Source organism: Heteronotia binoei, chromosome 16 (genome assembly GCF_032191835.1).
Source record: "Heteronotia binoei isolate CCM8104 ecotype False Entrance Well chromosome 16, APGP_CSIRO_Hbin_v1, whole genome shotgun sequence".
In the NCBI taxonomy this organism is placed as follows: domain Eukaryota; kingdom Metazoa; phylum Chordata; class Lepidosauria; order Squamata; family Gekkonidae; genus Heteronotia; species Heteronotia binoei.
In genome coordinates this window covers 6,734,658-6,750,908 of record NC_083238.1, presented here as the reverse complement: position 1 = coordinate 6,750,908, position 16,251 = coordinate 6,734,658, and the positions used below count along the sequence as shown (strand labels likewise).

At 40.3% G+C, this 16,251-nt stretch overlaps 1 protein-coding gene across 1 annotated transcript in view; it reads left to right on the top strand.

Moving 5' to 3' along the window:
- Nucleotides 1-16,251, top strand: part of LRP1B (LDL receptor related protein 1B) — a 1,229,602-nt gene that overhangs the window by 796,360 nt on the left and 416,991 nt on the right. The window contains exons 29-31 of the mRNA XM_060257450.1: nucleotides 1,514-1,741; nucleotides 7,519-7,693; nucleotides 11,935-12,029. Of these exons, the coding sequence (XP_060113433.1) occupies nucleotides 1,514-1,741; nucleotides 7,519-7,693; nucleotides 11,935-12,029 (498 nt within the window). The remainder of the gene's footprint in view (nucleotides 1-1,513; nucleotides 1,742-7,518; nucleotides 7,694-11,934; nucleotides 12,030-16,251) is intronic.

Here is a 16,251-nt window from a genome sequence, read left to right as displayed (position 1 = left end):
GGGACCGCCTCTCTCCATATATTCCCCAGAGAGCACTGAGATCCAGTTCCCAAAACCTACTACGAATCCCTGGACCAAGGGAGGCCAGACTGAAGATAACAAGGGAGCAGGCCTTCTTCACAATGGCTCCCCAATGATGGAATCAACTACCAGAGGAGGTGCGAGCCCCGCAAGACCTAAATCAGTTTCGCAGGGCTTGCAAAACCACCCTCTGTCAACTCGCGTTTAAGATGGAACCCGGAAATGACACTTAGCCATCTTATACATATACTGAACTGTGGCACTTTAATTTGTAGCTGTTAATAATTTTAATTGTTTATTTAATTTAATTGAATGTATTTAACTATTTAATTGTCTTTTATTGTAATGCTTGGATTTTAGTGTAATCATGGTGTAAACCATGTCATGTGAGCCGCCCTGATCCCGCTTTGGCGGGGGACGGCGGGATATAAGAATAAATTTATTATTATTATTATTATTAAAGTGACTATATCTGCTTAAAAAAAAAGATGTACATGCATTCATTGTACAGTGTAAGCAGGACTTTTGTACCAGTGAAAAGCTCGTAGGTACCAGTCCACCCCTTTTACAGAATGTATTAAATATATTTTACATTTCAAATATGAGCATCTCCTGTTAGATATTAGATTTCCCCCCTCAGACTGCACACAAAGTTCCACATGTGTACCCCCCTCCCCCATTTCTGTCAATGGAAGAGACAGCTCAAACATTCGCTGTCACTTCCCTGTGAATATCAGAGCGCCCAACCCTGCAAGCAGGAGCTGCACTGGCATAGTTTGTCTTCCAGAGGTCCTTCGTGGAGTCACATCAAAAAGATCAAGATGGGTGGCTGTGTTATTTCGACTGTAGCAGTAGAAAAGAGCAAGAGTCCAGTAGCATCTTACAGATAACAACATTTGAGTCACTGTGACTCACAAAAGCACATCCCCTGCCACAAGCTTTGCTATCTTTAAGGTGCTACTGGACTCCTGCTCTTTTCTACCACATCAAAAAGTTATTGCTATGTATGTGTGCTTGAAGCAAGAACCGGCTGATAAAGCCAGCCTTGACAGCAACTTCTTAGGGGCAGACCAGAGTGAAAATTCTGGATTCCTTGTGGAAGCCCCATCCCTCTCAGCAGACCTGGGCACCCTGATTAGCTGCCAGTGCTGCCACTGGGGCCAATCGCCATGACTCCCCATTGCCACTGTGCAGTCAGAAAGGAATTCTTCCCCTTTATTTGCTCCCCATCCCCACAGCTGCAAATGTAGCCCCTGATAAGTCCAGGGTCTGCTTCTTTTTTACATATAGCACAATGAAAGCTTTTCCCGTGAACCTATAATTGTGCATCTCTGCTTTAAAAACAATTTGTTAACATAGTAGTACATAAGTTACCACTTTGCATTTGTTGACATTCCTCAACATAGTTTCACTTAATTAGAATAAATTATATGTAGCTGTAATCCACTGATTTTATTATGTGCCTATGACATACCCTCTTTCATTCTTCTAGAAATGAAGACCTTTCTTCTTTATGCACGCCGTACAGAAATAAGAGGGGTTGACATAGAAAACCCATACTTCAATTATATAACTGCCTTCACAGTTCCTGATATTGATGATGTAACAGTTGTGGATTTTGATGCAGCAGAGGAACGTTTATACTGGACTGATGTAAAGACTCAAACTATAAAACGCGCCTTCATTAATGGCACTGGCTTAGAAACTGTCATCTCAAGAGGTAAACAGATGATAGATAGATAGATAGATAGATAGATAGATAGATAGATAGATAGATAGATAGATAGATAGATAGATAGATAGATAGATAGACAGACAGACAGACAGACAGACAGACAGACAGACAGACAGACAGACAGACGGACGGACGGATAGAGAAACATATATGTATGAAAAGTATATGCACACACACATGAGGTAAAAGTATGTATGTTTGTGTGTGTATACTTTTCAATTCTGTTAAGTATGAAAATATTATTTTCTGGGTTTTATGTTGCAAACAAAAATGTAATCTGATCAGAAATAGCAAATCATTGCTGTTCACCCAGAGTATATTCACATTACGCATTTAAAATAGTTTAAACTTAATCTATGGGGTCATGGGAACTTTAGTCTGAATATTCACAAACCATGGACTTTCAGTGGAATAAATTTAGCTCTTCCACCAAAGTATAATTCTCAGGATTATTTTGGGAAAATTGTGACATTTAAACAGGTATAAAATCAGTTTGTAGTTTTGCAACATAATATTGAAAATTTGGGGTACATTGGTTGAATAATTTGATTTTTAAAAACACATTTGACTCTGTAAATCATAGCAGCAATCTAGAAAAGTTATTGTGTCATTAAATCTTTAAAAGATTACTGTCCATGACATTTTTGAAAATAATGATACCCCACTCCATTCTGTATTTTTGTATAGGCAGCAGAATGTGGTCTTTAGCTCTACTTATTCTAATGAGCATTGGTCAACCTGTTTGCAGAGAACAGAGAAGAAATTAAATGCAAAACCCACCAATTCAGTTGACTGGTACTACTTAGAACTACTAACCATGGCTATTCCAGTGCATCCCTGACTGCTGGATCAGATTAAGGCATAATATCCATAAAAGCCATTGTAATTTTCCATTCAGCAAGAGCTTGTGAGCAAGGCTACTTGTTCATGGTCTTCCCCACAAGCTTAGTCAGGGCAGTTAAAAATATTTTGGGTGTGATCAGACATGCAGTTTGATCCAATTTTGTTGCTTCTCCCTACCCGATTTAAAGTACATGATCAGATAGCAACATCTGTCTGTCATGTCTGAGTCATCTGTGTTCTAGTTCTCCTCTCCCCTCCTCCCTTTCATGCAGGTTTATTTGTTACTTGAGAAAACTGGACCTTTTGGGCTGACTATTTGCTGTCTGATCTGTCTGCAGCAAACTGAAGCTGCCAGGAAGATCTGAGTGGTTTCAGCTGCCATTTTTTAAAACTAGTTCGCGATATGTGCATAAGTGGTTCAGCACTGCAGAAATTTAGGCAGTGCCTGGGCATTTATATGCCCCCATGACTATGTTTAGGAAAAAGACCCCCAGGAGGGTCGATTGTGAGTGAGGCAAGCTGATTTAAAGAGCTGTTCAAGGGAAAGTGTAAATAGTCCAATATTGGCAGCCATTACTTCACTACTGGAACTTCTTTCCTCATGCCACATCACAGTTCTCCTCAGTTCTCTTCAAGCAGAAAAGTGAAAAGATGGCTCTAGAAGACACCTCTAAAGTATCCATCTTTTGCACAGCTCCAAAGACTGTCAAAAAATCTCTCTGGCACAGCTCCTAAGAATCTGACCGATTTCGCACTCACCTTACTCCACCCTCACGTCCGTTTTCTCCGTGCAGCATCCTCCCAATTTCCCACTATTTGCGCTGGGGCTGCAGCAAACATTGTGGTTTTCACGCAGCAAATGGAAACCCCCCCAAAACAGTTTCCATTAGCTGTACAAAAATCACAATGTTTGCTGCAGCCTCAACACAAACAGTGGGAAATCAGGAGGACGCTGCGCAGAAAAGACGGACGTGAGGGCAGAGTAAGGTGAATCTTGGCTCAAAAGTAATGTCTCTTTTGAGCCAAGATTCAAAGCTGAGTGAGAAAGGCAGGTATAAAGGGCTAGAAAGAGAGTGATTTGGGGCAAATGAATACATTTGTCTAAATAGAACCAATGAAAATGAATCACTGGGTTGAGGGATCACAGACCTTTCAAACTGGAGCTGAGCATTGCATGGACACATCTGTGTATTCATGAATGAGATTTAAAAAACACTCAGCTTTGGTTGTGTGCCTATGCACATGCACAAACAACTTTTTTAAAAAATCCAGCCAATCACCTGACATGCCACGGCAGTCTGAATGATTTACAGTGGTGTGAGCACATTGTGAGGCCATTTGCTGCCGGATGTCTGATCAGAGTTCTCCAGTTCAAATTAAACTAGATCAACTTATCAGTGCTATCTGATCAGTCGGTAGTGAACTGAAGCCGCAAGGCAGATCTGAGTGGGGTTTTTTTGTTTGTTTTTAAAACTAATTAGCAATATGTGCATAAGTGGTTCAGTGCTGCAGGAATTTAGGCAGTGTCTGGGTGTTTATGCACCCCCATGGCTATATTTAAAAAAATATATTAGGAAATGTTGAGGCCCAGAAAGTCCAATGTCTGAATTGGACCTTTGTGTGCCTTTTGCATTCCAATGCAAGTCAGAGAGTACAGTACTTACATTTTGGCCCAATTCTGACATTAAGGATGTCAAGCAAGCAGATTTCAAAGTAACCAGTCCTTGAGTTGAAACAAAGTATGGTTTATTGATAATCCATATGCTTCTATTGAGCCAAGTATTGGAACTGATACAGAGTAGCAGTGGAATGCATACTTAAACATGGCACATCAAAGGTTCTATAAACAAAGCTACAATTACTAAACAGTCTTGTATTCACGTGTGAAAATTCACACAGCCCTTTCTTTATCTCCCTGCAGTTATTCTTCCTGGGCCCAGGCTTGGCCTGGGAACATGTCCCTGGAGGCTTTATCTTCAAAGAACAAATTCCTGCATTTGTTAGTAAAACCGAAAGGGGCACGAAGAGGCACCAGCTAGCGTTCTACTTTGATGTGCCTTAGCTTGGTTTGGGGTTAGTAACATTCTAAAGCATAGCAGTTATATTCAGATAAACATGGACAGTTATAGAAAGATAAAACATTGCTTGACAAAGGAGGGCCAGACAACACATTCCATTGTCCACAGGTTGTGTCTGAGTTCACCATGAGGACATTCAGTCACACATGTCCTGTGAGTTCCCTGATGAGAATTCCCCAGGCATGCATAGATGCAATCCAGATTGGGATTGTAGTATTCAGGGAGTCTGTATGCGTATATATATTTGAATGATTAGGCATCACTGGTTTGATCACTAATTCATGGTGTCATCATAATTATTATAAAACATCTGAACAAGACAGAAAATTGAAATACGATACTTATATTCTCCAAGACTCCTAATATCTTGCTGGGCTTTTCTAAATTCTCATATTTCTCACTTGTGTGTTCCCATTGATTCAGGGATTTCCTCCCCCCCCCCCCCCATTCTGCACATGTTTTGCTCCTTCTAGTGGCCAATTCTATATTACACAATTTTATTTCCAGTATACAGAATCATGGAGTTCGAAGGGACTTCCAGGGTCACTTAGTCCAACCCCCTGCACAATGCAGAAAATTAACAAATACCTCCCCTCACACACCCAGTGACCCTTGTTCCATGCCCAGGAGATGGCAAAAAACCCTCCAGATTCCTTGGACAAATTGGCCTGGAACAAAATTGCTTCCTGGCCCCAAAATGGTGATCAGCATATTCCTGGGCATGTAACGAAGGAAAGGGCTATGAGAACTAAGCACTGATGCAACCCTTCCTGCCCTTCCTCTCATGATCTGCCTAAGTTCACAGAATCAGTATTGCTGTCAGATGGCCATCTAACCTCTGTTTAGAAACCTTCAAAGATGGAAAGTCCACCACCTCCTGAGGAAGTCTGTTCCACTGAGGAACCACTCTAACTATAGGAAGTTCTTACTATTTAGCTGAAAACTCTTTTGATTTAATTTCAACCTACTGGTTCTGGTTCAACCTTCTGGGGCAATAGAAAACATCTCTGCAACATCCTCTATATGACAGTCCTTCAAGGACTTTAAGATGGTGATCATATCACCTCTCAGTTGTCTCCTCTTCAGGATAAACATACCGAGTTTCTTCAACCTTTCCTCATAGAACTTGGTCTCCAGAACCCTTACCATTTTTGTTGCCCTCCTCTGGACATGTTCCAGCTTGTATATATCCTTCTTAAATTGTGGTACCCAAAACTGAACACAATATTTTAGGTTAGGTCTAACCAGAGCAGAGTAAAGCAATACAATCACTTTGCTTGATCTGGACATCGATACAGCCCAAAATCACATTGGCCTTTTTAGCTATCACATCACACTACTGTCTCATGTTAAGTGTATGGTCCACTAAGACTCTTAGAAATTTTTCACACATACTACTGCCAAGACAAGTCTGTCCCATCCTATAATTATGTATTTGATTTTCCCTACCTAAATGCAAAACTTTACATTTATCCCCATTAAAATTCATTTTATTTGTTTTAGCCCAATTTTCCACCCTTTCAAGATCATCCAGTATCCTGTCTTCTACTGTATTTGCTACCCCTCCCAATTTAGTATCATCAGCAAATGTAATAAGCATCCCCTCTATTCCTTTGTTTGTTTGTTTCTTTATTGTATTTTTATTCCCCCTGCCTTGTGAATGGGCTCAGGGAGGATTACAATACAATAAAAAATAAAGTCAATAAAACAATTATAACACTTAAAACAATTAAAACCAGCTTATTTCAGAGCAGGAGACAAAATTGTTTGAACTTAATACAGTTTCAAGCTGGAACCAGTAAATCAGAAGGATGTCATTAAACTTTAATTGGGCTGTCTAAAGATGGAATGCTTCAGCAAGAGAGGCCAATTTAATTTGGATGCCCGCTGCCTCATTCGATGGCTTGGCGGAACAGTTCCATTTTGTAGACCCTATGGAATGCTAACAGATGCAGCAGGGTTCTGAGCTCTAATGGGAGCATGTTTCACCAAGCCAGGGCTAGGGCAGAAAAACCCCCGGCTCATGTTGAGGCTAGGTGAATGTCCTTTGGGCTGGGGGCAACCAGCAGATGTTGATTTACTGAGCTTAAAGCCCTCTGGGACACTTATAAGGATAGGTGTTTCCTCAGATACGTTGATCCCAGGCCATGCAGGGCTTTGAAGGTCAATATCAGAATTTTGAAGCAAATCTGGTACTTGATAGGTAGTCAGTGCAAATGGCATAGCAACGGTCAAATGCATGCCCACACAGGCAACACTGTCAGCAGACGCACTGCCACATTTTGAACCAGCTGGAGTTTCATCCAAATCATTAATAAAGATGTTAAACAAGAGAGGTCCCAGGACAGATCACTGAGGCACTCCACTTGTCATACCTCTGCAAGAGGATAGGAAACCATTAACAAGCGTGCTTTGGGTGTGATCTGTCAACTGGTTACAGATCCACGTAACAGTAATAGGATCCAAACCACATTTTACTATTTTGTCAACAAGAATAATATGTCCTGCAGTTAGCACTATGTTGTTGTTTTTTACTGATATGTGAACAGCAATGAAGGGCTAGAAAGTGTAGCAAATATTTAATTGGGCTTTGGTGTATTATAATTTCAGTGTTTATGTAGAGTTTATTTCAACTAAAAAGACTGATTTGAAATAATGTTTGAAATCAGAGTTTACCCTGTTTAAAATAATAGAGATGAAATAGCGACCTTGTAACTGAAATTGCAGTCTTTTAAAAGATGTGGTATATCTTTGGAAGAAGAAGTAGCTTAACTAAAAAAACTAAAATGTATTGGAAGAGCAAGTATTTTAACAAGTATTTTGTTGTTTTATGTTTTGCAGACATTCAGAGTATTCGTGGACTGGCTGTAGACTGGTTATCACGTAATTTATACTGGATTAGTTCAGAATTTGATGAAACACAAATTAATGTAGCACATTTAGATGGCTCATTAAAAACATCAGTTATACATGGAATTGATAAACCACAGTGTCTTGCTGTTCATCCAGCTAAAGGGTAAAGTGCATATATTTTCAACAGTAGAGTTATAATATTGTAAGTTTGAATAGGAAGCTTGTGGCACCATAACAACTAACAAGATTTTATTCCAGCATCAGCTTTCAAAGACTTGAGACCACCACTTCAGATGCAAAGAGTGCATGAAAGGTAGCAAGAAATGCAATTATATCAAACTTAAATGTAATCATGAGAAATAGAGAGACCATTTATTGCTAAGGTAGTTAATACTAGTAATGGGCAGGAAGTCTGACATTTGATCAGATATTTGTTTTTAATTGCAATATAAGTGTGAACTATTCTAGTAAAACCTGGTATGTTGCCAAGAGGTAAATGGTTCTTTTTCCTATAGGGATTTCAAAAGCAATGAATATACCAGGGGTAGAAAGAAGACAGTTTTATTCTTCCCAGATTACAGATATAAACAGAAAATAAAAAAGTGCTATACTTATGTCCCTTTCAGCTGCAGGAACCCCAAACAGCACCAGGTCAATTCCTGTGTCATCCACTGTGCTCAGCACTGTTCTGGCCTGAGCTGAAGTTCCCAAGAGGGGAACAAAAACTCTCTTAACTTATAGATCATTAACTTACAGATCAGGTGAGTGTGATTAAAACAATTTAGTGACTAGTCTTGAATTGAAGTCCTTTCCAAAGCCAAGAGAAGAAGGCATTCTCCCACATTCCAACACCAGGTGTGTACTGCCAAAAGAATACCTCTTATTCCTCAAAGTGCATAAGAACATAAGAGAAGCCATGTTGGATCAGGCCAATGGCCCATTCAGTCCGACACTCTGTGTCACGCAGTGGCCAAAAAAGAAAGGAGGTTCACAAGTGGGGCTAGAAGCCTTTCCACTTTGCCCCTCCCCCCGGAGGCACCAAGAATACAGAGCATCACTGCCCCAGAAAGTTCAAATAATATGCTGTGGCTAATAACCACTGATGGACCTCTGTTCCATATTTTTATCCAATCCCCTCTTGAAGCTGGCTATGCTTGTAGCCGCCACCACCTCCTGTGGTGGTGAATTCCACATGTTAATCACCCTTTGGGTGAAGAAGTACTTCCTTTTATCTGTTTTAACCCGACTGCTCAGCAATTTCATTGAATGCCCACGAGTTCTTGTATTGTGAGAAAGGGAGAAAAGTACTTCTTTCTCTACCTTCTCTATTCCATGCACAATCATGTAAACCTCTATCATGTCACCCCTCAGTTGATGTTTCTCCAAGCTATCGCACACTGTCTTGACATTTTCAGTGAGTTATCTACAACGACCCCAAGATATCTCTCTTGGTCAGTCTCTGCCAGTTCACACCCCCATCAACTTGTGTTTGTAGCTGGGATTTTTGGCCCCAATGTGCATTACTTTGCACTTGGCCACATTGAACCTCATCTGCCACGTTGACGCCCACTCACCCAGCCTCAACAGATCCCTTTGGAGTGCCTCACAATCCTCTCTGGTTCTTACCACCCTGAACAATTTAGTGTCATCTGCAAACTTAGTCACTTCACTGCTTACTCTCAACTCCAAATCATTTATGAACAAGTTAAAGAGCATGGGACCCAGTACTGAGCCCTGTGGCACCCCACTGATTACCATCTTCCACCACAAAGATTGCCCATTTATACTCACTCTCTGTTTCCTATTAATTAGCCAGTTTTTGATCCATAAGAGGACCTGTCCTTTTACTCCATGACTCTCGAGCTTACTAAGGAGCCTTTGATGAGGAACTTTATCAAAAGCTTTCTGGAAGTTAATGTAAACAACATCTACTGGGTCCCCTTTGTCCACATGTTTGTTCACCCCCTCAAAGAACTGAAACAGGTTAGTGAGGCAAGATCTTCCCTTACAGAACCCATGCTGAGTCTTCCTCAATAACTCGTGTTCATCAATGTCCCTACCCATTCTGTCCTTGATAATGGTTTCTACCAACTTTCCTGGTATTGAAGTCAGACTGACTGGCCTGTAATTTCCCGGATTTCCTCTGGAACCCTTTTTAAAGATGGGGGTGACATTTGCTGTCTTCCAGACCTCAGGAACAGAGGCAGATTTCAATGAAAGATTACTTATTTTTGTCAGAAGATCCACAAGTTTACCTTTGAGTACTTTCAGAACTCTTGTATGTATGTCATCCAGACCCGGTGACTTATTAGTTTTTAATTCATCTATCAGTTGTAGGGCCTCCTCTCTTGTCACCTCAATCTGACTCAGGTCTTTCAGCACCCCTTCCAAAATTAGCGGTTCTGGAGCAGGCAAACGCTTCTCATCTTCCACAGTGAAGACGGAGGCAAAAAATGCATTCAGCTTCTCAGCCATTTCCCTATCCTCCTTCAGTAATCCTTTTACCCCATGGTCATCCAAGGGGCCCACTGCTTCCCTGGCTGGTTTCCTGCTTCTAATATATTTGAAGAAATTTTTATTGTTGGTCTTTATGTTTTTTTGCAATATGCTCCTCATGGTCCCTTTTTGCTGGCCTGATCACAGTCTTGCATTTATTTTGCCACAGCCATTTGTTCCCTTTTATTAATCTCACTTGGACTAGCTTTCCGCCGCTTAAAGGAATCCTTCTTACCTTTTACAGCTTCCGTAACTTTGTTTGTTAACCATGCAGGCCTTTTCTTATACCTGTTTGTGCCTTTCCTAACTTGTGGTATATATTTTATCTGAGCTTCTAGGATTGTAGTTTTAAATAGCCTCCAAGCTTCCCCAAGGATTTGGACTTTATTTACCTTTCCTTTCAGTTTCCTCCTGACATGCCTCCTCATCTCAGAGAATTCACCCCTTTTAAAGTTAAAAGTGGTTGTGCTGGTCTTTTGGGGCAACTCCTTATTTATACAAATGGTGAAATCAATAATGTTATGGTCACTGCTCCCAAGTGGTGTGATCACTTTTACATCTCTCACCAAGTCTTGGGCATTACTTAGGACCAAATCCAGGATTGCCCCACCCCTGGTAGGTTCTGTGACCATCTGCTCCACAGCACAGTCATTGAGAGCTTCTAGAAACTCAATATCTTTCTCTCAAGCAGAACACATATTGACCTAATCAATCTGCAGGTAGTTAAAATCACCTATTATGACACAGTTTTTATGTTTAGCCACTATCTTTAAGCCTTCCATCATATTATAATCGTCCTCTATCTTTTGATTTGGTGGGCGATAACAAACTCCCATAGTTAAATTTCCTTTTGGGCCCTCTATTTTTTTTTTTTTTAATTTAATCCCTTCTAGCCTGGTGCTGTCACAGAGTGATTTAGGCATTGAGGGAGAAACTTGTGGTTTACCACACTATCTTCTCAAATTACAAATGTCTTCCACAATGTGCCACTACATCTGGGTATTAACTAACTTCACAATTGACAGTCTTGCATTGCAAATGCTAACTAACTAACTTGTCAGCTAATTATCTTTGTATTACAGATTTTAGCTGGTTTGGTAAATTTTTGTCATACCTCTTCCCTTAGCCAAAGGAAGACCATAGTCAGAATGGAATGCTTTAGAATCTACACTTGAGTCCAAATTCTTGCAAATAGTGTTGGTAGGAGAAGAAGACACAGACAATTTTGCTTGATTCTCCCACCTTAGTATAGTCTCCGCCTTGTCCCATTACATTTGCTGAGCAGACAGGTTAAAACGGATAAAAGGAAGTACTTCTTCACCCAAAGGGTGATTAACATGTGGAATTCACTGCCACAGGAGGTGGTGGCGGCCACAAGCATGGCCACCTTCAAGAGGGGTTTAGATAAAAATATGGAGCAGAGGTCCATCAGTGGCTATTAGCCACAGTGTGTGTGTGTGTGTGTGTGTGTGTGTATATAAATTTGCCACCGTGTGACACAGAGTGTTGGACTGGATGGGCCATTGGCCTGATCTAACATGGCTTTTCTTATGTTCTTATTTTCTCCATGATAGATCCTGGCTCACAGCGTGACCTTAGGGAGGACATTCAGGCCTGCTAGGGGAAGTCAGGAGCTTGCAGTTCATAGGATCCAACCCAAAGAAAATACATTTTTGTCATGCTTAAAACTTTAATTTATAAACTATATATTCTACTGTGTCCTTTGCATCTCTGTGCATCTGACTACAGCACTGAAAAGTATAGCATAACATATATAGTAAAGATGTGCAAAATTCAATACAGTGAGCGCTATTATAGTAATCCTTTGATGGCTAGGTTTTAGAAGTCTATTAAAACTTCAAAGAAATGTAATGCTATTATGTTGTCTCTCCTTCTGTTTTTCTTAAGAAAGCTTTATTGGACTGATGGAAATACCATTAATGTGGCAAATATGGATGGCAGCAACATCAAAATACTTTATCAGAATCAGAAAGATCCAGTTGGTAAAGAAATATAATTATTTTCATATATATCTTTAAAATAAAAGGTATCCAAGTGATATTAGTGTTCATAGTACATAAGATGGAAAGAAAAAATGGTTCAAAAAGTGAGAGAAACCTGTTCGCGTGATATTACTGAGAATGAAAAAACAGAGTGGGGGATTGTGATATACAAATGGGAATGCCAAAATAAATGGCTGTTCTTGTCTGATTGGGTATGTCACAAGACCACATGTTGTAGGTAGTTGTATCTTGCTCTTCCTCCTTTGGTAGAATATCATATAATCAAAATTTTAGGGTGGTGTTTGTTTGTGATCTGTGAAGTTCATTTTATTTAGAAATCTACAAGTTAAGCAAATATCTTGAATAGGATGTGAGATACAGAAAGAACAACAGAGGAAACAGCAATATCAGTTCAGCACCCCAACGTCCTAGGTAGTTCTTAACACACAAATTCTGTTTTTAAGTCTTAAATTTCCTCCTAAATTATATTCAGGTACATAGCCAGAACTTTTTAGGGTGAAGGGGGCATGAGTACACTGAGTGGAAGCTCAGTCAGGTCCAGAAATGTGATGGGATAGGGCCCAGTGATGTCACTTTAAAAAGTTGTATTAATAGTAGCTCTCATACACCCAACTTGACATACACTACATAATATTGGTGTGTAGTCACAGTTGTGTGTATTTAAAATGCATGATATTTACTAGTATTAAAAAATTAAAAAAAAAGGACATTAAGTGCTGATTGTAAAATGTAGTTGAGTTTAAAGTGTCGATTATTGTCTCCCATTTCTGGTTTACATGAGCAGCAGTTAACAAAGCAGACATGTGTAGAAGTCTTGATAAAGCAATATTTCTGCAATATGGTGCACCATCCGCTGTTCAGGGAAAAGTGACATGCTTATGATCATACTAGGAGACATTTTTTACTTAATTAGTGTACCTAAATTCTTTTCTCAAGACCTGTTGCAGAGCATACAGTAGGATTCTATTGGAAAGGATGAGGGTGGGAGAGACAGTAATCAGTTAGTGATGGGTAGAGCAATCCTGTGTAACACCTTGGCAGGAGTCATCCTCAGGGTGATCCCCAGCAATAAAGATTTAGTTGCTATATATGTTGGACACCCTGTGTCCTGACCAGAAAACCAAATGCAATCGATATATCACCTTCTTGGTGCATGCCTACAATGCCACCTGCAATGATTCAACAGGATTTATACCCTATTTTTATGTTTGGAAGAGAGCCTAGACTCCCTATAGACCTGTGTTTGGAGTTTCTGGAGATGGTGAAGATATAGGAACTTCCAGCATGTGGGGAAGATGAGACAGCAACTACAGGGAGCCTATCAGATTGCCACAGCTGGGGGAAATGCCGATTGCAACAAACATTGATATGATGCTAGAGTACCTGTTCATGAACTTTTGCCTGGAGATTGGGTATTGCTTTGGAATCTAGGTATTCCTGAGAAGCATTGATTGGCTGACAGATGGAAAACACAACCTTATCTCGTGGAGGAGAAACTAGAAATTTTACCTGTCTATAGAGTAAAGCCTGAGGATGGAGTTGGGTCCATAAAAACACTTCATAGGAACCATCTGCTTCCAATTGGACAGTTGCTTGCTATACCTGAGACAGGACCAACAGGGGATGATGGCATACTAGAGAAAGATGTGACATGTAATAAACAACCCCATTTGTTGAAACATAGACCACCTAAGAGTCCACATCACATAACTGAAAACAGTGACTCAGAGGCTGAAGATGGTGACTTGGACTTCTGCACTGTAGAGAATGATATTCAAGATTTGTCAGCTTCTATGGACTTGCATGTGTCCTGTGAAAAGGCACCAGAAATTCAGGAACCCCATCTGCTAAATGCTGAAGCTGAGCCCTTTATACCACAATAGGGTTGCCAGGTCCAACTCAGGAAATATCTGGGGACTTTGGGGTGGAGCTGGGAGACTTGTGGGGTGGCACTGGGAGACTTTCCCATTCCAAATAAATAATAAAAATACAGCAGCGCAGTTCCCCAGAATACCGTATTCATTTCCTCCTCCTCTTTTTTGCATTTAAAGGGTTCCCCAGCAGTTGCACTTCCACTAAATGAAAGTGAACACACACACTCACAAAGCAGCCAAAATAAACAGCAAGCCCACATTTTTGTGATTCACTGAGGCAATTTACTCATGGGAGTTTCTGGACATAGCAATCTGCTGTATTTCAGCCAACTTCATCAGACTAACACAGGAAAATGAAAGTACTGAGTAGAGCAGTCTAGGTTGTGTTCATCCCATAATCAAGCTCTATTTAACTCTTTACTATCCCTTTTACTATGCAAATGACTTCTGAAAGGAATGCAAAACAAATAGTGGGACTGTGTTCTCTCTCTTCCTCTCTCACACACTCACCAGGAGGAGCCACATGGCTCTTCCTGTCCCCCCCCCACTTTAGTCTTGCTGGGATTTTAAGGCACACACACACACCTTTCGAAACACAAGCAGTTTGCAAGTTTCTAAACCTGCCAAGATGGAAAGATATATCATGGCTGTTGGAGAAGGGCCTCCCCCTGCTGACCTGGTGTTGGGGAAGAGCCTGAAAAATGGGGAGATCCCCCACCAGTACATGGGGGCTTACTAGCCTATTCCACAAGCAGTACAGCAGAATTCAACAGCAACTGAAAACGTAAACGCTGACACAAACCACTATCCAACCACTGTAAACATTGAAGAAGGGGATGCATATGTACAGAAGAGCCCTTCATTCAGCAGTGAGATGCATGATGAAAGTTCCTCTTCACTGACCCAGAGTCCAGTCAATGAGGAGGTAACAGCCTCACCTGCTATCAGGAGATCTAGCAGAGAAATATGACCAATAAGAATACTGATTTATGATTAATCTGGTGTTTTGAGTTATGTATCTGTTCAACCATGGTAACTATTTGTTAATATTTGTTACTAGAATTTGGGCATGGGTTGAAGCAGTTTAGTCATGCATCACAGTTTCTATATACTATAGTTTGCCAGATTTTGGCCTGGGAGAGAAATGTTGAGTTTAGGGGATATATGCTACTTAATTTGCATATTGGGAGGAGTGACTGAAAGGGAAAACATTGTGAGGGGGTGGAGTTGTTTTGTGAGGGGCCTAGTTGTTTTGTCTCTCCAAGGACTGGCGTGCTGAGGCCTCAGCTCAAGAATGTTATGCCCCTGCTGCAATCCTGTGTTGCTTACAAAATCACTAATAGGCTTCTCACAAGCACTGGAAATGTTATTGTATTGCCACGTGGGGATATATTCAGCAGCAGTAGGCAAGGATCGGCTTCCCCTTCTTGTTGGGTGAGATACAACACTTAAATTCTCTTTCCATGGCCGGACTGCAAAAGTAGGTCTGTCCTCATAATGAAAAAGTTGAAGCTCTTACTGCATATTAATTTAATTTAATTTTTTTTTCATTTTATACCCTGCCCTATCCCGCAGGTGGGCTCAGGGTGGCTTGCAACAATGAAAAACATTAAAACGAATCACTTCAAAAACATCATAACCACAGATACGTCGATCAGATTCGAGAGCAGTTATCAGTACAACAAACGACACATATTAAGTCCCAGTTGTAATTTCATATTCAGTGCTGATGGATATAGGAATGAAGTTTATATTCCCAACGGAATGTTTCTTTTGTTTAAATATAGAATATGTACAACAAGCAAGGAAAATCATATTGTTCAATTTACTTGCGCATGTTGGAAGTAATTTGTTTTCAGTTACATAGCCTTTTTGGTCTTTATGAGTCTTTACAGGGGTTGGACTAGATGACCCTGGAGGTCCCTTCCAACTCTATGATTCTATGAGTACCATTCCCAATCTTAATGATTCAAAAGTGAGGGGGGGGGGAAGCATATGTGTAGGGAAAAAGAGACAGCATGGCGTTAACTGTCCTCTGACAACTGCTGAGTGCAGTAATTTCCAGATAAGAGTATTCCAGTTATGTTTCAGAATAGAATGTTCTTACTGAAATGTCACCATTTGAGAGAACACTCATTTCATAAGGAAAAAACCTAGGAATATAAGAATATTCACTCATATCTGTAGTGCTTTGTGTACTTCCCAAATAATTCCTCCTTGGAAATTTGTTCATGACACTCAGCATCATCTCTTTTAATCTCTTGATCATTTCTAATTATCTATAAAACATAATTTCTGTTTCTCCAAAGACACTTCATATGATAATT